At 47.0% G+C, this 25699-nt stretch overlaps 11 protein-coding genes across 11 annotated transcripts; 6 read left to right on the forward strand and 5 right to left on the reverse strand.

Moving 5' to 3' along the window:
* Positions 1-466: 466 nt before the first annotated feature.
* On the reverse strand, positions 467-5917 carry EV420DRAFT_1534284 (uncharacterized protein). The gene is given in 23 exon segments (XM_060472793.1): positions 467-503; positions 519-624; positions 637-778; positions 835-1148; positions 1202-1335; positions 1387-1729; positions 1784-1889; positions 1942-2040; positions 2092-2214; positions 2270-2394; positions 2446-2671; positions 2720-2790; positions 2838-3020; positions 3067-3222; positions 3278-3473; positions 3523-3785; positions 3836-3924; positions 3978-4085; positions 4138-4460; positions 4514-4739; positions 4793-4946; positions 4999-5811; positions 5873-5917. 20 exon segments carry the CDS (start codon positions 5808-5810, stop codon positions 672-674), a joined length of 4158 nt encoding a protein of 1385 aa, XP_060332109.1. The 5' UTR covers position 5811; positions 5873-5917; the 3' UTR covers positions 467-503; positions 519-624; positions 637-671.
* Positions 5918-8956: 3039 nt separating this feature from the next.
* EV420DRAFT_1478527 (uncharacterized protein) lies at positions 8957-10539 on the forward strand (the record flags this gene model as incomplete). The annotated part of the gene is made up of 6 exons (XM_060469505.1): positions 8957-9035; positions 9217-9327; positions 9581-9684; positions 9762-9887; positions 10379-10403; positions 10466-10539. The coding sequence occupies 6 exons, from the start codon at positions 8957-8959 to the stop codon at positions 10537-10539; spliced, it is 519 nt and encodes a 172-aa protein (XP_060332110.1).
* A 362-nt stretch (positions 10540-10901) lies between these two features.
* On the forward strand, positions 10902-12548 carry EV420DRAFT_1478528 (uncharacterized protein; the record flags this gene model as incomplete). The annotated part of the gene is made up of 9 exons (XM_060469506.1): positions 10902-10977; positions 11165-11216; positions 11370-11379; positions 11439-11543; positions 11696-11718; positions 11939-12108; positions 12209-12277; positions 12450-12488; positions 12526-12548. 9 exons carry the CDS (start codon positions 10902-10904, stop codon positions 12546-12548), a joined length of 567 nt encoding a protein of 188 aa, XP_060332111.1.
* Positions 12549-13069: 521 nt separating this feature from the next.
* Positions 13070-13615, forward strand: EV420DRAFT_1641331 (uncharacterized protein; the record flags this gene model as incomplete). The annotated part of the gene is made up of 4 exons (XM_060477221.1): positions 13070-13157; positions 13212-13310; positions 13368-13484; positions 13533-13615. The coding sequence occupies 4 exons, from the start codon at positions 13070-13072 to the stop codon at positions 13613-13615; spliced, it is 387 nt and encodes a 128-aa protein (XP_060332112.1).
* A 415-nt stretch (positions 13616-14030) lies between these two features.
* EV420DRAFT_1641332 (uncharacterized protein) lies at positions 14031-14439 on the forward strand (the record flags this gene model as incomplete). Its single annotated transcript, XM_060477222.1, has 2 exons — positions 14031-14103; positions 14159-14439. 2 exons carry the CDS (start codon positions 14031-14033, stop codon positions 14437-14439), a joined length of 354 nt encoding a protein of 117 aa, XP_060332113.1.
* Positions 14440-14666: 227 nt separating this feature from the next.
* Positions 14667-15978, reverse strand: EV420DRAFT_1268377 (tetraspanin Tsp2 family; the record flags this gene model as incomplete). Its single annotated transcript, XM_060467445.1, has 2 exons — positions 14667-15328; positions 15378-15978. The coding sequence occupies 2 exons, from the start codon at positions 15976-15978 to the stop codon at positions 14667-14669; spliced, it is 1263 nt and encodes a 420-aa protein (XP_060332114.1).
* Positions 15979-16390: 412 nt separating this feature from the next.
* EV420DRAFT_1534328 (uncharacterized protein) lies at positions 16391-18052 on the forward strand. The gene is made up of 5 exons (XM_060472794.1): positions 16391-16762; positions 16813-17079; positions 17130-17482; positions 17533-17592; positions 17648-18052. Exons 1-5 carry the CDS (start codon positions 16422-16424, stop codon positions 17764-17766), a joined length of 1140 nt encoding a protein of 379 aa, XP_060332115.1. The 5' UTR covers positions 16391-16421; the 3' UTR covers positions 17767-18052.
* A 2-nt stretch (positions 18053-18054) lies between these two features.
* Positions 18055-19766, reverse strand: EV420DRAFT_1332444 (P-loop containing nucleoside triphosphate hydrolase protein). Its single transcript, XM_060468824.1, has 9 exons — positions 19642-19766; positions 19567-19589; positions 19489-19512; positions 19322-19433; positions 19213-19266; positions 18782-19163; positions 18570-18726; positions 18339-18518; positions 18055-18287 (listed from the first exon to the last, which is right to left on the reverse strand). Exons 1-9 carry the CDS (start codon positions 19676-19678, stop codon positions 18213-18215), a joined length of 1044 nt encoding a protein of 347 aa, XP_060332116.1. The 5' UTR covers positions 19679-19766; the 3' UTR covers positions 18055-18212.
* Positions 19767-20421: 655 nt separating this feature from the next.
* EV420DRAFT_1746983 (uncharacterized protein) lies at positions 20422-22505 on the reverse strand. Its single transcript, XM_060480180.1, has 6 exons — positions 21735-22505; positions 21555-21610; positions 21218-21268; positions 21092-21144; positions 20768-20907; positions 20422-20713 (listed from the first exon to the last, which is right to left on the reverse strand). The coding sequence occupies exons 1-6, from the start codon at positions 22072-22074 to the stop codon at positions 20595-20597; spliced, it is 759 nt and encodes a 252-aa protein (XP_060332117.1). The 5' UTR covers positions 22075-22505; the 3' UTR covers positions 20422-20594.
* Positions 22506-22572: 67 nt separating this feature from the next.
* Positions 22573-25038, forward strand: EV420DRAFT_1672672 (S-adenosyl-L-methionine-dependent methyltransferase; the record flags this gene model as incomplete). Its single annotated transcript, XM_060479089.1, has 7 exons — positions 22573-22801; positions 22857-22906; positions 22956-23055; positions 23111-23341; positions 23395-23871; positions 23923-24375; positions 24427-25038. The coding sequence occupies 7 exons, from the start codon at positions 22573-22575 to the stop codon at positions 24570-24572; spliced, it is 1686 nt and encodes a 561-aa protein (XP_060332118.1). The 3' UTR covers positions 24573-25038.
* Positions 24522-25596, reverse strand: EV420DRAFT_245113 (HIT-like domain-containing protein). The gene is made up of 6 exons (XM_060481373.1): positions 25303-25596; positions 25211-25250; positions 25087-25145; positions 24901-25034; positions 24682-24843; positions 24522-24621 (listed from the first exon to the last, which is right to left on the reverse strand). Exons 1-5 carry the CDS (start codon positions 25364-25366, stop codon positions 24706-24708), a joined length of 435 nt encoding a protein of 144 aa, XP_060332119.1. The 5' UTR covers positions 25367-25596; the 3' UTR covers positions 24522-24621; positions 24682-24705.
* Between the last annotated feature and the right edge of the window lie 103 nt (positions 25597-25699).

Below are 25699 nucleotides of genomic sequence, written 5' to 3' on the forward strand. Positions count from 1 at the left end.
TGTTGTGCTCACCTGATGCTTGCGTTTCGTTCCTATAGTCTGTGGTTCTTTATTTCTTGGTGGATGATCCGTACGCTCCCATTGTGCTGGATATGTTCTCATTGCTGCTGACCTGTAACTTTCCATACACCCCATGGTCCGTGCACCATGTCTCACTCTCCCGTTACGTATTTCACATTTGTTCACATGTTCTTTCTTAGATGGTTTGCTATAGTACGGATGTCGTTACGTTTCTGTTCAGGAGCACCGACGACTAATAGAATCTACTTCCTTCCTTCCTTCCTTTCACCGTCACTACTGACACACAAGTCTCATGAGCCATTTCATAATGCTCCTCTTTTTGGATGGTAATTCTTAAAGGAGTCATACACTGCACCGGATTTTCAAGGTACGCGCCAATGCTAACTGCTTCTCCGTGCTCGATTGTGCTTTGTTCTCTATGTTCTGTCTCATCCCCATCACTTTTCATTCAATTGTGTACCCTGCGAAGAGTCTCTACTCCGCAAGACGCACTCAACAGTGTGATTACAACGGTATGAGCCTTCGCAGCCACAGTGCATGGTTCGCCATGTCAGGGCTGTGGACCCAGCCGTTACTTATTGGGACCTGGCGCCGGTAACACCATCACCACCACCACCATAAAAATGAATTCCACAACTGAGCCCGTTGCATCAGGTACTGAAAGTAAGTACACTATCACGAATTTTTAGCTTTGTGCTTCTTTCCGCACTCCACTCAAAACGAACTAGGGTAAGGCTCTCCGAGGGAGTCATTTTCGCTAAGGAACAGAAAAAGATAAGCACCCACACTAAGCCGCAGCACCACCTGACATACCTTCTTCCCCAACATTGAACGAAAGGGTTTTGAAAGGCTCAGAACCTGCATGTCCCTGGCGCGGCGGTGCACCAGGATTGAAAAAGCTCGAAAAACTAGATCCGACTTTCCACACCAGCACCACGCTTTCCTCAAGAGACATTGTAACCAGGCGACGTCCATCGGGGGAGAAACTACATGCCGTGATACCCTTCTTATGCCCCTCGAGCACGTACAGCCGAATAGCTGTCTTCAGATCGTACATGACAATCGCGCCCTCACTCGTGCCGACAGCTAAGCGCTGAGTCGACATGTGAAAATCGATACAAGGATACCTAGAAAGTAAGTCAGACCCACATCCTCACCCGGAACTTAATATAGCGCCTACGTCTTCACAACGTGTCCGATAATCTCAGTCGCAGTATCCAAAATGGCATCTCTATGAGATGTTGAATTGGGGTCCAACGACTTCACGACAGCTTCCATCAATTTTGGCAGGTTTGGGTAAAGCACCATGGGCCGCTGCTTGCTTGTCAGAAATGTGGGTCCAGACAGTCATGTAATCCCGCGAACCTTTCGTATCAGAAAAGCAACGATCTGCATGATCGACTTTCGGTATTCCACATTGGCTGGACTGAGAATGTCAAGCCCCAGTGTTGTCATAAACAAAGGCGTGTTGGAGGCGGCAATATGCAGTACGGCTAACCTTGCCTGGGCACCTGTGTTTTGAGCCGATATGGCTTCCTTCCGCGAAGTGGTGGCCAAGACAAAGAGGGCCCTGAGAATTTCCATTGCGTCGATATAATGTTGCCAGACATGGAAACCGCGGGAGCACAGATCAATAGCAAGTACCCGGAAGATAGACTGCTCGTCTTGGAGATATAAGGTTATAGACTTCGATATGTCCGTCAAAACGCTGGAAACAGGGTGAATTAAATGATGCCGACAGCATGTAGCAGTAGCTCCACACCTTGATGCGAACAAACTATATTTCTCTGCAGCAAGATATCCGCAAATGAAAAGCGAAAGAGCCGCCTGAGTGGATTCCCTATCAGCGGTCGGCTGGAGACACGGGACTTTCCTCGAACATCAGAAGACCATAATCGATCAAGCATTGTAAAAACCTACGATGATGCTGCCATTGTTCTGCGACGGCATTAGCCTCTTCATCGGATAAGCGTGCAACAGCTGCGTCGAATAGCAGCCGAGAGCTTTGCCGGACCTCGTCTGTAGATGTATTTCAATAGCTGCGGGATCAAGGCAGGTGATGTCACCTACGGGACGTATCGAACCATTGCCTGGCGAGATATGGAAGACTGGGGGCCTTGTAATTGGGACCAATTATGAGAGGTAAGGATGTAGCATAGAATGCGATAACGGCGTCCGCAAAATCTGTCAGCTCTATAAAGAAATATCTGGTCACAGAAATTTCATGTAGATCACACGGGAACAATACCTTCGAAGAGCCCAAGAGCACGGAGAGTGACAGTTATGGATAGTGCGCGTGCAGCAGAAACCTCGCCCGATATGCACCATGGGTCGCTTGGGTGGCTGAATCGATAGATACTTGTGAAGCCATGACTACAGTGGATCAGAAATACAATTCGAAGATAAAATCGGACCAGCACTGACCTTGAGAATCCGGGGTGCGCTAATGACGTTCCAATAGCCAAATGGTCTCGGCATATTTCATCCGTGTCCTTATTTAATCCCGGAGTTAAGAGGACCGAGAGGAGAGACAGAAGCCGGTGGCGAGTTGAGAAAATCGCTTGCGTTTGGGAGAGATTCGTACTGATGGTCTTTATAACCGTTGTTGAATAGGTTATGAATCGTTCAAGATCCAAAGAGAGCGTCGTTACTATTAAATTCAGTAAAAGAAAGGATGACCGGAAGAACGGTAGCATACCTGCAGGCGGCGCCTGTCCAGGCAGCCTCTTCAAGACGGTATCTGGAATGCAATCTTGGCTATCAGAGGTTCTGCAAAGAATTGGGTGAGAATGCAACACAAATAGACCTGACCCTACAATTCGAGCCATCCTTCTTTGCTGATGAGTTCCTCTGCCTTATCCAGGCCCAAGGATCTCCTGAATTCCTTCGTCTTGGCGTCCCATATACGAGCACGTCGGTCTGCATAGATAATCAGAAGCTCGTCTTCTCGCAAGCATATTCTGACTGTGGGAAAGGCGGATCCAGGGATCAGGTGCAAGCTAGTGTGACATTAGGACGCAACTCTCGGGATAGGGTACGGCTTACAACTGGAAGCCATCTACTACAACAACGGCTATTGTGCCATCTTGAGACACACATAGAACGCATCCGCGAAGAGGACCAGTTGTCATCTTATGAAACTGATGGACTCGTACGAGAGGCTCGGTGAAAACGATCCAGCGGGCGCAAAGTTTGAGAGTGCTAATGATAGAAACATTGATCAGATATACCCATGAAAAAAAGATAACTAACATACTCAGAAGTCCAAAATGCGATCGATCCATCATCCCCTCCACCGACAACGTAACGCTCCTTGGTCCTGCCATTTTGAACCACATGCAAGGCCATGATATATCCACCGAGAGGCACGTCCGATTTTTTTTGCTTGATGGAGGATGTAGGCGCTGCTTGACACAGTTGAGAAAAGGACGTCTGCCGCAAGTGTCCGTCACCTAAATAAGGATTATAGTTCTTCCATATAACCAGACAAGTTAAACTTACTATGTCCCGTAATCGCCACATCCAACTGTAGAGGTAAGATGGATGTTATTGCGGTATGCGATGCTGTAGAATCGGACCTGGTCTTCGGGGGTCTCCACAGAGTTCGTGCACGCTGGCTCGGAGACGATGTATCATCGTAGGTAACGTGAATGAGCTGGCATTTCCCGCCGGTTCGTGCAGTAGTTAATACGAGAAGTTCTCGCGAGGAAATAACGTGAAGTGTTTCATGTGGTGCAGTGTCGATGGCGTACAAAAATCTTGGCCTGAAGGAACCATCAGATAGCCGCGTACTAGCGGGAGAGAGAGAACTAACTGAATATAGATCGTGTTTCCGTGGTTTGTCCTTCCAACATCATCGTTATTCGCATCGACGAACCTGAAAGTGTGATACTCAACGCGCCCCTTGAATCAACCATTAGGTTCCGCACCAAGAACAGAACCAGAAGAATACATACTTCACTAACGATAGCGTATGTTGAATCATCAATCCATTGAATATCGTTTACATCCTCCATCGGCTGCACAAACAAATTCTGCAGTGTGCCACCACAATAATCGAAAGCCTGCCTTTATGTTAGGATACGATGAGTTCATCAGATGAGCGGCGATACAAACTGCAATATGTGTTTCAGACCAACAGAGTCCGCGCAAAGCACCATCGCATGATCGTGTGCGCATGCCAGATAATGAATCTGGAACCTCTAACTGGCCAGCATCAATTATCGGACCTAACGAGATTCTACCAGGATTCCACTTGTGTACAGGCTGCGTGGAATGCGTATCTGCAGGCCGTGTTGTCATAGCCTTGAACGGATTCGGTAACGAGGTTACTTCTTGTGTTGGCAATTTGAAGGGCTGAACCAGAGGATGGGCCGTCAAACGTAAATTACACAGTAACAGATGATTGTCTCCTGAAACATAATGGAAAGTTGTGGAATCTGTTATTCGTTTCCTGATGAGATCTAATGTTCCACTGCTTATCACCACTTACTGTCTGAATCAGCATAAATCCCAACGGTAGTGTGATAACCATCGATATGCCATTCGCCCACTTTCTCTAGAGAAGCTTCGATGGCGCCAATGACATCACCAGGATGGTATTGGAATACCATTATACGGGATTCTTGAGAGAAGCTGTCGCCGCCATCTATATCTGCCGACGGCAGAGACGAGGAGTTGGCGTCAAGAAATGCAGATACCAGTACCAGCAGAGACTGCTGTTATGCGTAAATAAATATACTTGTCATGAAGAAGCAAATTGGAGGCATGCCTCTCCGATGCTGATTATCTCAAGTCCTCTCCATCTCCAAACCTCATTGGCAGCAGCTCGGTCTTTTACGCCCTCAGGCGGTTCAAGTGATACGTCGTCGGCATGGACTGACGCCAGACATTTACCATCCCTACATGACATTACGGACACATCACTAGAAAACCAGAAGTTAGGACCAGTCTCATGTAACTGTTACCAGGTCTTACCCATTTTCTCGCAAGACCACGTAATGGGTCTCGTTTAAAGGGCGAAGTGATGCTACAGCGTGCCCTTGTATGAATTGAGGAGGTATGATACAGTGCGAGAAGTCAAGCTTGGAATCATGTTCGATCAAAGGCTGGCCTCTCGGTGAGGCCGGGGCCGAAATAGATTTGGGAGTGAATCCTGGAGAGGTGGTGGCAGAAAGGAGTGAACGTGGCTTTTCTTTCCTCTGTCTAGTAGGAGAAAAGGCCATCTCTGGAGAGGATGTAGGAGCATGCCTCAGATTAGACGTAGGATCTCGAAGTTCCGACGAGTTTCGTCTATCCTTTAATCTATGTCCCTTTAGCATGTCTTTAAGTTTATCGGGCTCGTCTTCAAAATCGACATAGTTCTTTGGCGCTTCGACCTGCTCCGTGGTGATGCCAGATACAATCCTAGATCGCGGAGCGACGTTGAAAGGTGGAAGTATCAAGTTGTTGCTCGTGGGTGAGGTCGAGCGGGATGTAGCTCGAGAGCCCCGGGAGACACGTAGAGGGCTTGATGGCCTAGAAGAGTGGGTAGAATCGTGCGACTTGGACACCGAGGGAGTGAAAGGCACCAGCGACGGGCGAAAGACGAACGAAGTTCCATCCTGACATCCAACGATAGCAAATCGTTCCCTGCCAGAACACGAATCCGAGAAACCCCAAGATGTAATCACTGTTGGCTTGGAACCCCCTTCCGCAAGTGACGCGACGCTTTGATTCCCAACGTCATTTCCATTGGAAAAGGTCAATGGCACCGCTAATTTACTTGATGAATCGTTCAAGGCAACCATGCTGTACTCAGCCGTGAAATAACAATTAGAAATGGTGATATTACAAGAAAATGCGTACTCGCAGGTCTCTTTCGGTCTGTCGGTTCAGTATTGCATGAATGGAATGATGAAAGGGTTGCACGTGACCATGTGACGCAGTAACAAATCGGTCCGAGTCCCCGAATCTGGTGCCAACGCCATCACGTAATCGTCAACCATCTCAGCAAGTCGACATCCACTAGTATAAGATCAAAGACTATCAACGGCCGGTACGCTCGTAAAAGTATATGGCGTGCGGCATCAAAATTATTTACCTTTTACAGATTGTTCTGCGCCGTATGAGTGCGCACGATATCCATCACAAATGTTCGACGGATCATCGAACCGACATCTATAGCCTATAGGTGCTCAACCAGTAAATCTTCACATCCACTGAATTCTGAGCCTCTGTCGACTCTTTACGTGCGAGTCTTCTTTCCCGCGCTTACAATGGTTTTTCCGTCTCGTCGCCATGATCCAAACCTCCAAACCAGGCGTAATGAAGCATATTGGCAAGGTATTAGCGGTCCCTTCTCACCTTCGGGGATCTTAATTTTAGAACTTTTTCCCCCGAGCTGTAGGCCAGTACGGTGTTCACCAGGCCGAATTGCCTTAAGAGAAAGGTACAATATTCGGTGCCATGATTAACACCGTTCCTAAAGAGATTCATTTCGGCATCAAAGATGACAGAGGGCGTATTCTCCTTGCCATTTCCCTTTGGATCTATTGCTGTCGATAATGTTTCGAATACCGCCGGCGCCAACTGAGCCAGGGTAACCCGCACTGTCGAGGATAAATATTATCGGTTGGAACAACACGCGTCCTCTGCTAAGCACAAGCACCCGCCATGATAGTACCCATCGTGTCCGACACTACTCAATCTCAAGTCCCCCAGAGTGATAATCACTTATCGCTCAATGTATCAATACTTGTGGCACTCACATGTGGTCAGTTAACTTGCCAATTTGTATCTTGGACTGTGTCATCTCAGTGCTGTCCAGTTCTCTCGGTTCTTCTTGTGACCGTTCTACTCTTCTTTTTTTGCCCTCGTTTCCGCGGGTGGCTGGAGATGGCGAACCAATTTTTTGCTAGATGTACGTTCCCGGCTTTATTATTCAAAAGTCAATCTAAGTGAACCCCAGACATAGCTCCTCTTTCTGTGTCATTCTTGTTGCAAGGGTCTGCGTATCCTTCCTCTTCATCCTGACCGACGTAGACAACCTGTCCCTTTTGGCGGTTTGGTAGCTTTTCTTCGCTTATGGCACCGCTCGGGGCTGGTCACCATCATCATCATCTCTTTCTCACGACATCCACGGTCCACCGTCTTACTTAGCATATTCTTCGTCGCATTCTAAATTTGATGCTCAATTCGTGATTTTTCTCAGATATAATACACTCCTCCTCATGCTTTCTGCCCGAAGCTCCACTCTCCAAGCATCGTTATCGCATCTGCTGAAAACTGACGATTTGCGATCACAGAAGATCCGATTCATCGACGTTGACGCGCCGACACCCTGAATATACATTGATATTAACACATGGCTTCTACTCGTCATTCTTAAAAATCATTAGCCAATTCTATCGTGCGTGTGAAGGCCACATGGAGTCCTCCAAAGCAATATCTCTTCGGACATCACCTGCTAACGGTATACTGTCTTGGTTACAGATAGCGGTAAAAGATGGTTTTCATAGTTTCACATTCTGATTTTTGTTACAGTCCTACCCAATTATGGTATTATTCACACCTGGTGTAAGGGTCTTCTGTATTGGTGGGTGTATCTTTCCCTTTATCAGCCCACCTTCATATCTGGAACTCTGTTAGGCGCCGCGGTGGAACACCAAACCCGATTGTTTCAACGGGAGTAATGAGGGAGATTGTGATCCGTGTCTGTTCCGCTTCTCTTTTCTACTCTGTAAAGTTTTCAACGTCCTAAGAACTGGTTTTCTGGTCCCTGGAATGAGTACGCCCTTGTCTAGGCCTTTTAGACCTCGTTCCTCCAGCGATTGGCGCTTATTTTCGATGAGGGCGCCATCAAATTACTCCTGCAGATCAAGAAAGCGGTATTGGTTCTTCCTATTACCTGTGTCAGGTAACAGTCATACGTGCTTCCTCTGGATTGCCGTTACGCCCCATCACCTTTCGGTTCATCCGTTTTGACAGCGATATAGTGAGGTTTGAAGGGTCCCGGTCTTGAATGACGGGGCTATATCAATTTCGCTGACTCGTCTTACTATAGGTCTGCAGGTTTCGTCTGAAACCTCTCATTCCTCCTTGATAGATAACCGTAAATGGTGTTGTTGTTCACCGCTTCGACGAGTTTCAAAAGGGATTTTATCAAGGTATGTTACGACTCATAACGAACCTACCTCAATTTCAATGGGTCTATTGAATCCGTAACGTTCTTGCCTTCCGTTCTAGCTGAACGATAGGAACTTGGTGAGTATCTCCATGTCAAAGCCTTCGGCACTTACAACTTACACGATCATGCTAAATCATCTCATGTTATGCTGGGGGCTGCGCAAGCATAGTTCTCCATCAGGATGTCAGGTGTCATTCTTCGTCAGGGATCGGCGCCTACTACAGAAGCTAACTCCGGTATCTCATCATCCGTCCTTCAACACTTCCTTACAGCTTCTGCGCACAGGAATGACTATGGGCTGTTCGAAAAACAACTCTGCACTGGATCTGAACAGCGTCTTGAAGTACATATTTCTTGAGGCTATGCGTTTTGGCGCCTGGGACCATATGTACAGCTGTTGAGACTCGGGCTATTCAATTACAGCTTCGAAGGCGGGCTATGACCGCTGGATGATACTTAACTATGCAATCTTCAAATAATTCTTGCTACGACATCCCCAGCCAGAGCACCGAGCACTGGACAGACTTCGCCATCTCCCTGTATCGCGATTTTCGCAAATACACTATTGTTGACGCAATGTACTTGTGGGACTCGTCCAAGCTGCAAGTTCAGCTAAACCCGAACTCAGCAATAACGGAATTACAGCAGTTTTGCACCGCAGAAAACAGCAGCTTCATATATAAGTTAGACCGATCTCTGACTCTAAGCTCTTGCAGCCTTGCTTGTTCAGCCCTCTGTTGACGGCTTATTTTTTTTTCTGGCAAAGAAATGGTTGGCGCAGTACCCCCTTTCGTTCTTGCCGTTATTTCCATCGTGTTACTTGGTTCAGTTGCTTTGATGATCATGAGTAAGTAATATATTGCTCGATAGCTCGGATTCCCACCGTTTTCGCGCTTCTCCGTGTCATTGATATGGTGTTTTCAGTGTTTTGTCGCGCCTTTTCCCGGAGTCAGCCCCGTTTGCCGGAGGGTCAGAGTGACGCTGTCTATGAACATTTGGGCCTTGCTGACGTCATTATCTGACCCCAGTATTACCTGCTCCGTATTCCCGTGCGGGTGCAGGATGGGTGCGCGAACAGTCCGACGCCATGCAGCGGCTTAATCTGGGATCTCGTGATCCCCGAACTGTTGCCGATGCTAGTGAGCGCAGGTTAGCAGGGCCCTTGCGGCCGCCTGAAGCTAGCATGACAAGAGGCACGGTTGTGGTCTTCTTCCAAAATGCTTACACTGTATGCCTTGCCTTTCCATGTTGTCGACCACGAGACTCACACGCCCGTAGGTTTTATACCATCAATTTTCCATTAGTAACTATCCCAGCACTCGAGTATTAAGCCGATGGTTACCCCAGTCGCAGTTTCTTGAACATAATACTATTGGACATAGCATTGTATAGTTGGGAAGGGATGGTTTCAGGCTGCCCTTAGCCTGGCACCTACGCTCAGCGTTTCCGGTTGGGCCGTGCCCTACCTACTTTTCAAGTTAGCTGACGAAAGTTTGGTATGCATGCTGTTCGCCGCTCCATCGACCATCCAAGCCCTAGTACAGTTATAACGTATTTACCGCCCCCTACTCAGCATGGAACTGACCTTGACCTGTTCATAAATAATGAAACACATGATTACAGCCGGGAAGACCTTGACCTTTGCAAAATGTACCACAGACAAGTTAATGAAGCCCGTAATTCATCAAAAATATACGATGTCAGTAGCGGCGCAAGCGCCAGGTCCCCGATTCTTTCCAATTCCAATAATAGAGACAATGTTAGCAGTAAACGTGCTTCTGAAGTCAAAAGACTACAGTTATGCACGCGAGAGCGGACGCCAACGACAGTGAAAAGCTGAAACTGAGCGTGCTGACAAACATGTCCCAGAAAGTATGCGGCTCGGACTCACCGTGAGAGAGTTGGTGAGACGGCCCCCACATTATATCTTATCAGTGGAGTATTTTCGTTCACGAGCCCGCCTATGACGCGCATTTTGCGTAAAAATCATGACAAATTTAGCCCCTAATGTGACGAGTTGGCAGGAGGATCCTCCATGTAGGGCCCTCTGTCGTTTCCTCCTTATCTCGGAAAGAATCGGGGAAAGAGCCTCCGGGCCGCTTGTCCCGAAGCGTCCGAGTGATAGCACCTGTCTTTAACCTGTCTTTGGACTTTTGCCGAACCCTCGCACACTGTGATCTATATTGGTAGATATGGCTGCAATCCCGGGGATTTGGTAAGTATTGTATGTTATGTCATTTTGCTTGCATTGTTGGACTTATTTTCGATACTTCTCAGAGAAGGCTGCACCTCAGGCACCTCCAGTTCCATCGTCTCGGATCGCTGAGAGGAAACCTCCGTACAACGCTTAATCCACAGCCTCCGAGCTGCGGAAAGACGGGATTCAACAACTTTTCAAAGTGCTGTTTTGTAAAATTAACTCGTTGATCAAAGTCTCAAAAGCTGATCTTTTTTCCAGTTATACTTATCACAGTGCTGTCTTGGATGCCCTCCAGAACTGCAATGTCGCACAGCTGTTGACCTTGATGAGTTGCTGTTGTAGACTCCTCCGGAAAGTTACTTCTGAATTGAATGATGCATCACCTGTAGTGTCAACGTATGGGACCGGTATAAGAACGATTTTGCGATGCCCTGCCAGCTTTTCAAACGTCTTTGTATCAACATTTAGCGATACGGATAACATTTTGCACTGTACAACAAACGTTCACATATCATGGGACACATGCCACCTTTTGTTCTTGCTTTTCTTCTCATTATGATGTTTATTTTAGTTTTTTTGATGATCATAGGTAAGTGCGCTGTGGGGACCTTCATCCCTGTCGAGTTACTTTGCGCCATTAATGTGATGCCTTTCAAGTGTTCTCCAAACGTGGCGTTTTTTGGATCCAAGTCAGGCGACCACACAGGTTAGGTACAGAAATAGGCCAACGTGAGGTTCTTCACACATAATCGGGTCTTACTGATGCCGTTATCTAGCCTTGGAAACCTCTCCTTCGCCGTCTTATGGGAATGCAGAATTGTGGACCAGGTGGATTGGATCATGGAGGCTTAATCATACCGGACATCGTGACCTCACAACCCCACGATCTCGAGCACTTACTGAACGAGGTGAACATGCAGGGGCCCTGCAGTTGCCTGAGCGTGCTATAACAAGATTTCAACCTGTTGTGTATTTTCGCAGCACCTATTCTGTAAGTCGGTCTTCAGAAAGCCATTAGTAATTCCAATTCTACTCTGAAATTTTAAATAGAGCTTCCGTCACCAATTTTCCATCAGCAATTATCCGAGTGTGCAGATATGGAACAATCATCCATTACCACAGCGTCGTGACGATGCAGCCATGAATGATATTGAGGTGTAGAATAGGTAAGAGCTGCTCATCGAATTCTTCCGACGCATCTGAATATTCAATAATGTTCGGGCTTCAGTAGATTAAGTCTGATAATGACTAGTAAACGAATATCATGATTTTCTTTAGCTTGCGACTTGATGTTTGCACGCGGCTAGAATTCGGACATTTCCCGAGATAGGTGCGTGCCGACGCCACATCCGACACTTGTGAACAAAGCTCTCTTGAATATTCTCTTGATTTTACCCCTTTCTCAACACGACACACAGTTGGATACCAAACTTGAGCTAGACTTTCTACGGACATTCGATCGGACGAATCGGGCATCAAACCGCATGACCGAGTCTTGCTTGCACAGTGCAAACATCGTATCCCGAAAGGTATCTAGAAATACACCATAGCTGCTATGCTGTTGCGAGACTCACTGCATACGAAGCAAAGGTAGCCATCTCTTCTCGATACAAGATCCATCGTCCGACTGTCAGTGCCGGGATTTGTGGCACCGGGTTCAAGATATGGAAATGGACACCGACTTACTCGACTACCACAGGCCTTGCCTACGACTCGGAAGGTTCTTTCCCTCCCAATATCAATATTCATGTTACTGAATTCTGACTAGAAGGCACCATAGAATTCAACTTTGCGATTCCTAAGACTATCCTCGTGACCAGTATCAGAACACATTGGAAAGTCACAGAAGCCAAATACTCGAGCTTCAGGGAATACTATTTACGTTCGCAGTGCGTTCTCCGCCTTTGGAAACATCATGAGCGAGGTGAATAACTGTCACTGATGTAAGGGAGCAGCTTTGAAGGAGCACATTCAACGGACAATCCTGTATTTTTTGATTAGTTGGTCCTGAACCGATAACCATTGAATAAGTTTGAATAGCACTGACGGGTCCAATTTAAGTCTTAGCGTTCCTCAGCAGTTCCAACGAATGCATAGCTTGTGAGTCGGTATAATTCTATTTTCTACTGCTGTGTAGATGACATCGATGACTCTCTCTGAGTCGGTCCTGCCGTTTGGTCCGATGAGGAAAGCAAGTTTGAACCAAATCGGGAAAATTTGATAATCATGTTCAAACGGAATATGTATCACGTGATGGATATTTGTAAGTCGACAATTTGAGTTCATTCGTTGCTTAAATAGGACTTTTGCCATAATTAACGACACTTTCACTTTGCTGCCACCTTACACTAGATGACGTTCTCGGGACCTGCTGAAGAGTCTCGAGAGTGTTGGGTTCCTTCTGATCTACTCCGAAGGACTGGAGCACTGCTTCATCCGCTTTTGATGGTCTGTATCAAGTATGCTGGCCACCGTTACAATGACATGAGCGACCGACTCGGATTGATTGTCGTATTCTTGAAATCTCTTTGTGCGGGGCACACAGCCGAAACGGGTTCGGTGGCTTGTTGTTCTATACCCGTTCCGGAAAATGCTGTACTCTTATATCATCCATCGTTGACGAACACCATAAAGCCCGGTTACTGCTGTGGCCCCAAGTGGTCTCAACCCTGCTCTCTACTATGGCCCCCATTGCTGCAAACCAACAAACACCTGACATGGAGCTGGAGCCTTGTTTTGATATTGGCTCGCAGACCATAACATTGAACTGTATGTCAGTCTTCCGCTTCTTTGAATATTAGCTCTAATTTTCGTCACTCTTAGATGGCATCGTCATCGTTTGTCTGCTACTCGTCTTTTACGCCCTGGCGCTTTGGGATAGGTGGATAACATTGAAGTTGTACGAACGTCAGCGGTTGCAAGGTGGACTTTTCCCAGAATACCGTTGAGCCATCACCTGACCGAGAGATTCTACGCTAGGTCACCGTCTGAACGTAAATTATGGCGCAACACAAAGCAGCATTGCTATCACTCGAACACCTCCGGAACTCGACAAACAATGTTCATTTGAAGATAATCCCATACCAACTTCGAACGGTATGGATTTCTCTTGGTCTGGTGAAAACTGTTGACGTACTCTTTCAGGCTTCTTGGCTCCTCCAAGACTTGTAGACCAGCGATATATCGGGGCCTATTGTCCAAAGTCTCAAACGCGTGGCCCTCTATGATGCAATTATGTCCGTCTATCCAATTAACTACGCAATCATATTATGTATTGTTATCCTCGTCATATAATATTCCTTACGAGCTTGGACTCATTCAGTGAACCATAAAAGGTTGTATGAACCGAACTACTACATCATGGCTGCCATAAAGAATCCCCACGAACATCATTTACGGAAAGCCGCTTCGAGCTGTAAAGAAAACAGCTTTGCTGTTGGATGTGTTAAAATTTCAAGGCTTGTGAGTCATTTGACGTGTTTAGAGCGTTCCAGTGTGTCACTAGATGGCGTGGACAGCGGATCGATACAGCGCCAAATCAGTGTGATCAGTATGAATTGTTCGTCCTCCTTTAAAGCCCAGGTTTGAGTGTCGCGCAAATCCCTAGGTATTATCCACTCACTTGCAGTACACCCAGCTATGATGCCATTCCTCCTCTCGAGACGCGAGCAATTTTCCGACGACGACGAGACTATCATCTTAGTCGTTGTGATCTGTATGCTCATTCCTGGCTCCTTCTCAATCCCGCGGCTCAACCTCTCTTTGCCTAGTTGCTATTGTCGTGGTCGTGATATGCATTTTTGTCGCATGTATCTATCTTTACCGTCGTGCTCGGTCACCACCACCACCGGCATGTACGGTAGACCCGACAGTCATGCATTTAAAATTCATGGACAAAACCACTGAAAGGGAACCAAATTCTATTTCTGCCGCTATTCCGGACGGAATGTGTGGATATTGGGTCCCAGCCTTGGCTTTCGTGCCTGATGTCGAGAATGGCCTGCAGACAGGAACGTTGAGTGAAGAAGGTCGGTACGAAATCGTTGGGTGACACGGAACTTGGATGACAACCAATTCGCCGGTTTATAGGACCTCCAAAGTGAAGATTTTACAATAGGTCGCTCAGATGCAGGATAAACACGATCACCGAGCATAACAAGCACTTTCAATCATTTGTTGTTTTTTGTCCATTCAATGGTGTAGTACGTCCCCTAGTTCAAGATCTAGATCGCCTTGTTCTAATATTAAATATACATTACCACTTGTTGATGTGTCTTTCTACTCATGTATATACACTTGCTCCCTGTCTTCTCTATATGTCCCGTTTGAACCCACTCTTGACATTTCCGGTCTTACAACTTTTGAAAACTTCTGCGCATCGTCCTGTACATCCAATGCAGTCAATCGGTACTGCCTCGGCGTTATACCCTTCCCGAATGTCCTCGTAACATGATTTGAGCACAGAAGCGCTATCGCGACATTGATCAGATGTAAGAAGACTAGGGCAAATGTTGCGCCCCATATGGTGCCTAGATTCTTGCGTTCGAAGCGATACAGCTTCCCTTTACACCCGGGAAGGGGCGTCCTAGCATAGCATCTGTGGCTAGGGGTGGCTTCATGGAGAGGGCTGTAGAATCCGCAGCAGCGTAGAGAGTTCTGTATCAATAGACGCCCCAACGGCGTGTAATATTTACTCCAAGAGAAGTTGAGTTTGCGATCGAGAGAGAAGCTGAAGCGCTTGTAGCCAGTGTATCCGACAGCAAGCATGGCGATGAGGGCTGGCCAAAGAAGCAAGTTGTACACAGCAAGGATCGGCCGAGAATTCAACAAGGTTCCTGTTAGTCCAACCATGGCAGTGAGAAGTAGTATAGACGCCGCTAGCGTTATTAAGATGAGAATGTCGTAGTCTGCAACATACATCACGTCCGCGTGGTCCGAAGCTGTTAACACGAGTTAGATGGATAATCACTATTGGTCAGAAAGACTCACTTCGAAACCAAATTGATAAAGCGAAAATCATGGCAACAGCACCGTATACAAAGATGGTGATCTCCGACAACAGCAAGAACCATTTGAAACAGGGCCACTGGCGCGCCTTATCCACACCCAGACCCAGTCCTTCCGAAAGGGCAGATACAGCTTCATGGGAGAATTTGATGCCAGTTGCACCATGCGGCTCGGTATCGCGTTTCGCTCTCAGGGACTGTGGCCGAGGCCATTTTTGTGTGAGCTTGTCGGTTGTTCCGATCCCGAGAACCAGTGTTCGACCTGAGTCAATAGAAGAAGCTGTCGTATGACTGGAGACAGAGAATAGTGTATTCGTTTCAGGATCCGAGTGGCGGAAAAAGGGTAATGAAAGGAACGAAGGAGCTATTGGGGGACGGAAAGAGATGAAGCTGAGGCCACGAGATAGTGTCGAACGAAACGAGGACGCCCGAGATGGAGAAACGTATCCTAAATCTTGAGAATGTTTATCATCTGTATAATTTGGCGAAGGTAATCGAGCAACGCATGTCTGCGATGAGCGGGTAGTTGAGGCGCGCTGGATTCTACCGTCTTCCAAGCGAGGCGTCAAGGGAACAGTATCCATAGGAGATGAACAAAAATTCTGGGAAGATTGTGGTGTCATATTTGTTGGCAATGGCGGCAAAGGCGGGGAGACAGCTCGACGACGAACTGCCAACATGCTTCTGTCATCGTTTGCATCACAATTTCTCACTTCTCTCTCCGGATATGCACCTGATCGCCGTCGGATACTACTTGAAGCTGTCGCTGCGGGTCGAAGAGAAGGCTTGCGGGTCATCGTGGTACGGTGAAGAGATTCGCTATGCGATGGTTGCCTTGGGAAATGTTGGAACGGGTATCTCGGGCCGGCCACACTGGATTTGGATAATCGTCGAGATAGGCGGGATATCCAAAAATGTATATTACGCCCTCCCGACGAAAATTCTCACCGCTCGCGTGACGTGACTATCACTGATGTGGGTGGCAGTGCTGAGTTGGCGAGAGCTCTCCGTCTGACCACACGCTCCAATGGATCCCGACAGAAAATCCACCGTCTCTTCGTTCTATGGTCACAAAGGGTCGGCAGATCCGTTGAATGTCGACTATCCGTCACCTACAGGCAACAATTATGGCTCACAGAGGACTCCCCGAGATGATGCTTCTTTTTTCAATCCAGACCGTGGGTCACGGCATCTAGATAACTACGGAAGTGCTGGATATAATCGCAACTCCTTTTTCTTTGCTGGAAGGGAGGAGCCATTGAAGGGTGGCCAGGATGAAGAGCAGGGCAACGAGGGCTTTGACATCTATGCCGACTTCAACAATGCAGGACCCAGGTATAGCTCTGCGTTGGTCGGAAATAATGACGGGTGAGCAACGGTCCACTGTTCCGTTTGTCCATTTATCAATCTCGTTCCAGATACCAACCTCTACCGCCATCGACACCAAAGCAGAAGGAAGATAGTCGAAGTACGATAGGCCCTGTTGAGCTGGTGACGGTACCTGCACTAGGACCTGAATGGGGGCGTTCAGAACTGCGAGACATGACCAAAGCTGGCCAGCGGGAAAAGAGGCAAGAGAGTCGTCAGGGAAAGTGGGTCGCATGGAAGCGAGGCGAACGTGGGGTGTGTGGCAAGTGGTTCACCAGGCGAATGACTGTATTTGTCTTCTTTGGTGCCGCAATCGTGTACGTTTCGTATTTGCTTTATGCACATTATTTCCCTCACCTTTTCGCAGCGTCGGTATACTCTTGGCTATCATGATACCGCGGGTGCCGAGTGTTTCGATTAACAGCGACAACCCTCTTGCCAATGCTACCGGTGACTGGAAAAATGCTGTACCTACCTACTTCAATCGGTCGCCAGCCAACTTCTCCTTCCCCGCATTCGCTGATCTACAGCTCAACACCGGCAGCAATATTCTGCCTCTAACCTTCAATAACATCAAGGCCTACGTCTATGACCTAGATACAAGCAGGGAAATCGCGACAGGCAGCACGGGCCATAAGACTGTACCTGCGAAGGCCTTCCCGGAATTTCTTCTCCCCTTGAATTTCTCCTACGTTGCCTCGAACGATTCGGATGCAACTTGTAAGCGAGGTTCGGCTTCCCTACACAGTTCTGCTCACCTTATTCTTAAGGGGTCAACTGGTACGACGGTTGCAGGAACGTTGCTGCTACGCAATCTGGCGTTCGTGACTGTGAGTGCTCCCAACTATGAAGAACTATAGCTCTGACAAATGCAATCATCTGTAGCGGTCAAATTCAAGCTGATTTTAGAAATGGATATCGCAGGTCTCATCGGATCGCGCTCAACGTCAACTCAAGTTACGACTGCCAATTGTCCGATTGAGCTATCCATAAATGCTGCCTGAACGCCTTTCCGAAAATTTGTCCGCTACATGGATATACTGGATATACTGCCTGACCTCTCACGTAGCCTACACCTTCATGCCGGATCTTGGACCTCCATGTTTCGGACATAATACCATCTAACCTTTCACGAGTAATTTTCCGAAGTATATCATGACTGTCATTACTGCTTTTCGAGTTTATCGTGTTCCTCAGTTTATTGTTTTTACCCTCATACTAGCACAGATCATCTGTACAATATCGTCCGGGCATTATGGACAGAGTATTTATCATAATAGCATGCACTCTTTATTGAGTATGATATGAGCTGAACGGAAATGCATGACCCGTGAGCAGAGTGAATTACAAGATATGTATACATGTACAAGATACACAGATATCTATTCATTATGTAGTAACGCCTAACACTCTATGTAATAAATAAATCCTCCCAATGCATCACATACCGTTAATCAACTGGTTGCGTTATGATCATCTCACCATCGAAAAAATCCTCGATTTGGAGAGGTCGGATATCGAAGCCCTAGGTCACAGTGGTTAGAACTAGCCTCGCAGACGTCAATACCACGCTCACCTCAATTTGGGCTTTCGCAAGATCCCCGTCTTTGCCCGCATGCTCCTTCAAGTACTCCCTCACAGGCATCATAGCCGCATTGCGACATACTTCCTTGAGGTCTGAACCCGACAAATTTTCTGCTTTTTCGGCGAGAAGACTCAAAGGAAAATCGGGTGCCAAAGACGTATCTTTCAGCATCTAGGCTGCTATTAGGTCCCCGACATTAGGATAAAACCCATGTCTGCTCACTAGTTTGAGTATATTTAGCCGTTGTTCCCTATCTGGCCTTGGCACTGCGAACTTCTTGGGCATACGACGTAGGAAGGCAGGATCGATATCATTTGGCCGGTTGGTTGCACCCAACACCAGAATGCGATCCGTTCCAGATGTTAGACCATCCCACAAGCTGTAATATTTTCATTAGCCCGTGTAGCGTGCACATAAGTGTTAGAAGAATGTACGTCATAAACTCAGCTTTCATCATCGCTGTTACTTCGTGATCATTCGACGCCCTTTCCCTCAAAAAGGAATCAATTTCATCGATGAATATTATTGCCGGTTGCGTTTTTCGAGCAAGTCCGAACAAGCCCGCGACGAGCTTGTTCGATTCTCCGAACCATTTGTTCGTCAGAACTGAAGCGGAAATGTTGATGAAGGTGGCTTTGGTTTCTTTAGCCATGGCTTTCGCCAGCATAGTCTTTCCGCAACCAGGTGGCCCATATAGCAGCACACCTCTCGGTGCACCAAGCAGTGAGGATGAAGTCGTGAATAAATCAGGATATATGAGAGGGTATATGACGGATTCGCGGAGGGAAGATATTATTGGTTCTAGTCCGCCGATATCTGGAGAAATATAAGTGATCGTGATAATGGAGAATCTTGCCAAACGCGCCTGAGAAACGAACGGGGATATCATCTGGATGGATGATTTCGTTCGCCAGAGTTCCTGTACGTTCCGAGATATGTCAACTCAAAAACCGAGTAGCAGTCACGCCACGTACGTTCATATTCATCCAGCACAAGCTCTTCATGACCCAATCTCTTCAGCACCTCCATCTGCTTCCCCTTTACTTTGGTCTCCTTGTTCGAAGGTACGTATGCGTCTAGTACCCACTGACACCCCGTGTCAGTCCACAAGTCTCCGAGAAAGGCGATATAAAGCTCACACCTTCATTGTATAATATAAAGCTACCTAGAAAAAAGGCCTTTAGTCAATGTTCCATTAGTGAGCTCCAAGGAAACGTACTTGAGTTACAACGAACATGGCCACTGTTTAATACGTATGTCAGCGATAAACAACACGCAGAGACTAGTACCGTACCATCGACCATCGCTCGCCTCGTACTTGTGGATCCCATTTTTTCGTTTGCAGATGGCCTCGAGCTCAAAACTTGAAGCTGACGAGGTGGTAAAAGTAGTGGTAAGGGGTAAAGCGGAATGTCACATGTGACCTCCCAGGTTTCGAAACAAATATTAATAATTTTTAAAATATTACTTCCCTTTCCGGCCCGGAAACCCGCCCAACTCGACTTCTTCAGCATTGAACCTCAATCATCTCCCAACAGATTTTCTTTTTAGTGGATATGACATCATAAATTTATCCGGTATTCAACTGACCTTCTTACGCACTGGTATCAAGCTCAGATCATCTGCCCGTTACTGTGTAATCTCGAATCTTCGAACCCTTCTAGAGCCGTCGTCCTACTTCCCTTAGGCTCTCTGCGTCGTGGCCCAGTTAACGATGAAATAACGACAGGCTTCTCCTTAAATGAATCAACCTAAGGAGAAAGACAAAAAGGCTAGTATTTCGAGCAAAGCTTGCACATCTCTTATAAATGGTGCTCAATCTACGGATCCCGCTCTCGAACCATCACAGTTGGATTGGAGAACTCAGCAAGAGAGGAGAAGGTCGCTGAGACTTTTCCGCATCATTGCACTTTATCCCTCTCCGAGGGCGAATAGCATGACCATACCCCATACCCTTTATTCGAGTCAAAAGGCAAAGATTCGGCAATAACCGTGTAGTTACGGTGAAGCCTACCCTGGTGGCATAGGTTCGATGTCTCTTGAAACCAATCGCATGCAAATTGTTACCATCAGGATTATGGATTATGGGTCTTCCATCGTGGATATCAAAGATTTGAAAACAACGGTGCGATATATATAGTTTCATACAGCCATAGCGGCATACTTCTTACACATCTCCTGTAGCGACCATGAAGAGCTTATGACAAGCTTTCCTTTTTTTCTCGTCCTCCCTCATCCAAATGGCCCTCATCCCAAGGATGGACGCGTCGCCGTCGGTGCGGCCCATCCGTTCTTCTGAGCTTGATCTTTAAAACCTGACGTCTTGTCAAGGGCTGCTCCGTCCTTTCCACCATCATCGTTAGTATCTGCGTCATTATTTAATGTACGTAAATACAACAAGATAGAAACCCAAGACTAACCGGAATGAACGCTCTTCTTGAACAACGACGAAAGCAATGTGGTTGACTTCGTTTCTCCCTTCGTAGGCGAAGGGTCCTCTTTAGGGATAAGGCAGGTGGTAGAGTCTGAATGCTTCGACATTGTCGCGTATGTTGTACGACTAAGAGACGAATTGAACGATTAAAGGTGATCTGTAGCGATGCTACTGTTGGCTAACTCAATCATAGGTCAAATTCCACTGTTATATACGCGCTCTCGGACCTACGCGTTGACTCATCCCACATCCTCATGCGAGTCATAGATTTCGGACGCAATTCTGGTTCCGCTCGCAGTTTCAGACTCACTGGCCTCGTTTCAGTTCTATTATTACTGCGATCGGTCTGCGCAAGTATCTTCTCTATGTTAAAGTCGTTCATGTATGTATGGTGAGCCAGAGCGCGCATACTCCGCAGCACAATATCCGCGCTAACCAAAACCATGACGCCATTGTCCATATGCTCGATCTTCATGAGCCTTCGACCCTATGGTTCGCCAAGTAGATGTATATCAGTTTGTATATCAGCTAGGTGCTTCAGGCCTTGGAGAGGATTCGCAGCCGAGGATTTATTGTATGAATCATCCAAGAGTCATGGGAGCTATGCATGTATTTCTTCATGTACCGAGTTCACTAAAGAGTCCTGCAAGAGTCCTGCACAGTTCTCCGCTTATTGGGTAGTATATACAAGGGCTGATAGCTAGTACCAAATATATAGTAGCAACTTCCGACTTTGATCCCAAAATTTATTCCTCAATCTTTAGTTCACGTACAAAAAACTGAAGACATAGATGAGTCACGGGCGATAGCCGCGGGACGCTGGGGTTAGCTTACCGGATGTATAAAAAAATCATATTATATTGAATGTCATAAAGTTGTATGAGTCGTCCCTTCCTATTTTCCTTGTGGTCGGTGAGCTTCTGAGGAGATCCACCGATGAACATATTACATACGTTTGAATAGAGAGAGAACAGACTTCCTCTTCTTTGATTTCTGACTCTCACCAGCCTGACCACTTTGCGTCCCGTTTGAGTCTACCCCACGATCGGGGGTGGAGCTCGACGCCACGGTAGTGCCTTCAGGTATGACTGGGGCGGCAGGAGCAGGCTTAAGCCTGAGGGGCTTGGGGTTGGGTACATAACCGCCAGTTCCATATCTCGACTGCAAAGAACCGAACGCAGCGGCGTAATCTTTCTTTGGGCCGGGAGGAGGGTTCAATGGGGAAGTTGATGTGACAGTGATAGTCGACTGTAAAGTGGTAGTGGACGCAGATGGATGTGGTGTTTCTGCCATTATGCTAGTGATTTGAATGGCCACCTCTGAGCGTCACTTCAAGCTGTTATATGATTCTTCCACGCTGTAGGCCTAGGGCATGAGTCAGAGTCAGGATCACACGCGTACGGGTGCGTTTATTGTTCCTGTTGATCGCCGGAGAGATAAACATGAGATTTTAAATTGAAGGGCGTTGGTGGCGTGGTCCAAAATGAGGATGTTCGTATAGCCCCGTAGTATCAAATATTGTCCACTCCGACCTTTCGCGTTTCAAAACCAACCCGATGAAGATACAAGAGGATCGATAGGTCAAGGATGGGATTAGCATAGGAATTTCTCAATTAACGATTATTAAGCGCCAATGACCTGTGCATGCTCAACAGCTGAACATTGTTGGCCGTTGAACCGGAGGTATGGGACGAAAAGGTAAAAATAGATATCAGGGATGCACGATCAGCCAAATCGGGCCGGTTACCTAATTGGGACTTTCCTCCCACCGACCAACTTTTTGCCTCAGACATGAGTTTTCGTCTTCCTGCTGCCGATGTCGTTGATGAAGATGGCCCTAGTCAATCCAGCAGCGACGAAGACGATGATGACCAGATGTGGGATGATTGGGTATCCGATTCTGCTCGTCAACCGTGTCGGTCTTTATTCGAGGAGAAATCTTTTCCTAGCGTTGAAGAAGCGCTCAAATACGACAATGTTACATACGGCTTTGATTTGAACGGAACCTGTGCAAAACTTTGTATGTCGTCTCAATTTATTTTTGTGCCGGAAATGCGAATACTTATGTTCGGAAGCACTGGACACACACGGTCGTATCAGACTCATCAACTATATTCGAAAACAGGTCGGCACCTGTGCTTGCTGAATCTATTCTCTGACTCACCGATGATAAGAAAACTCCGGCAGCACAGGTTGCTGCGCTCACAGGGACGGAACCTTTCTTCGAGTCAGATCAATACTTGATTCCGGTAGTTGAAGACGATCCGTTACTGCGTGCGTCTCCGGTCTTTTGGTTTGTTCTCTTCTACTATAACAGCGACATTCTCAGAAATCCAGGCCGATGACTGGTCTGACTCCGATGATGAAGATACCTCTGATCCTAACCGGCGAATCATAGCGCTGAAGAAAAAACTGGCCCGTACACAGCAAGAGTTCCTCGAGTATCGGACTCTCGTTTCTAGGAAGATAGGCCTTTCCAGTCTTGTCGATGAGCCTAGCACATCAGAGCCTCGACCCCGCGACGATGATACCCACTACTTCGAAAGCTATGGCGCTAATGGTACGTGCTGCCTGAGAAAAAGATGCGGCCCAGAAATCTAACCGTCTTTGCAGATATACATGCAATCATGATTCAAGACAAAGTCCGGACTTCGACATACGCCGAATTCATCTTGACCAATCCCAGTATTTTCGAAGATGCCGTGGTTCTTGATGTCGGTTGTGGGACCGGTATATTATCACTCTTTGCTGCGCGTGGGGGTGCCAAGCGTGTTTATGCTGTCGATGCCAGCGATATCGCCGACAAGGCAGAAAAGATCATCAAGGTGAATGGAATGGAAGACGTCATCACTGTCATTCACGGCAAGATTGAGGACCTCACGATCCCAGAAAAGGTCGATATTATAATATCCGAATGGATGGGATACGCCTTGTTGTATGAGTCAATGCTTGATTCTGTCCTAAGTGCTCGTGATCGTTTCTTACGTCCCGGTGGTATCATGGCACCTAGTCAGTGCAAGATGATGCTTGGACTCTGTGACGCCGGCGAGATCCTAAAAGATCGTGTCACCTTTTGGAACGATGTGTACGGTAAGAACGCGTTCAGCGCCCATTTGTGATGTGTTTACTCAAGCACCACAGGTTTTGATTTATCAGCGATGTCCGATGACATGTACGATGAAGCCATCATCGATGTCGTTGGCCCCAAGACGATAATCAGTGCTCCGTACACGATAAAGGACCTGTATCTTGGAAATATATCCACACGGCAGCTCAACTTTTCATCTCCGTTCACGCTCGTGTCTAGAGCGGAGCGGCGGACCAAAGTAACGGCGTTTGTGCTTTACTTCGATACGTTTTTTACGAAAACAGGGAAGCCCGTTTCTCCGAGTACGCAAGTCAAGGTGGTCAAAGAGGACGAGGTTGTCTTGGCCGAGGTATGGCCGGTGGGTGGGAAAACGCCGCCGCAGCGGAGGCCAAGCCAGGGGGCAGACCGAGAAAAGGTTACGAGCTTCAGTACCGGACCTCAGAGTATCCCTACGCACTGGAAACAAGCGCTCTTCTTGTTGAGGGAGCCTATCGTTGTGGAAGAAGGTTTGCTCTTTCCCGCGCTTTAAGTGCCTGGCTGACCCACGGGTACCTCAGGTTCCAAGGTCCGAGGAACGTTCTATTGTCGCAAGAGCGAAAGTAACTCTAGGGAGCTGGAAATCGAGATTCACTATGTGAAACAGGATTCTACTGGTGCTGATGAATCCAAAGACCTCGTGGTGCAAATGTATACCGTGCGATAGAACTGAAAAGTGATGGATTGTGTTCAAAATTGGACACGTAGTAGCAATACTGTATTTTTTTTGGTGATCTGATGTTTCAGTGCATCAGTTGTATTACATCTAATCGTACATTTGCTTTCATCATTGTTCCACTTTAAAGCTTTTCCTTGAGCTCCTCAAAGATCTTGGTTAGTTCGGCCTTCTCAATCTGCTGTGTTGGCCAGCCAATTACCAAGCCCTCCTTATCGCTGTCGGGCTTGGGGATAACGTGGAAATGAACGTGGTCGACCACCTGTCAGTCAAGCTTTAATATAGATAATCTAAGTGCGAATAGACAATTGAAACATGCCTGGTGAGCAACGCGCCCGTTATTTTGGAGAACATTGTAGTTCTCAGCGCCCTGCGCAATGGCGATCCGCTTCGCGATCGGCAGGATGTCGGTAAGATGTTCGTCGGGAAGTTGATGGAGTTTCTCTGCGTGATCTAGGGGTCCAGATTAGATATCCGGTAAATATACGGACGGGTTTATACGCACACTTGGGAATAATGAGGGCATGACCTTTCGATAGAGGACCGATGTCCAAGAAGGCATACCTAAAAATCAAAAGAACGATATCGATGCTGTAGCTTCAAATGATGCTAACGGGAATTAAACGAACGATAGATCTGTCTCAAGCAGCTTGAAACTCGGAATTTCACCTAGTATAAGAGTTCATATCAGGGGAGATGCGATGACTGCTCGAGTACTCACCTTTGATGATCTTGCAGAAGATACAGGTCGCCAATGTCCTGCAATAAGCTATGGGATATATCATTTCCGAGGAGTAGCATTGAGACACACTTTGTCGCCATAGTGAGATCAAGAAGAGTAGTTGCTTGATGAATGGGTGATACGGTGCTGGTGGTCGGAATCGAGAATGAACTGTGCCGGATTCGGCGTCATTAAAACTCCGAATATTCCATGTAGATAAGTAGGGTTGCAAAGCACCAAGTATGCTTGTCAGGTAGATGGTACCCAATATTGTCTTTTCTAGTTCTGTAGAACTTGCAACTTACTGCAAAATATTAACTGTATTTTTTCAGGCAAATCGCTAACTTCCTGAAGATTGGGTGCAAATATCAGCAAATATGTCGATATATGAGATTAC

This window comes from Desarmillaria tabescens (assembly GCF_030435595.1).
Source record: "Desarmillaria tabescens strain CCBAS 213 chromosome Unknown EV420scaffold_13, whole genome shotgun sequence".
Taxonomy (NCBI): domain Eukaryota; kingdom Fungi; phylum Basidiomycota; class Agaricomycetes; order Agaricales; family Physalacriaceae; genus Desarmillaria; species Desarmillaria tabescens.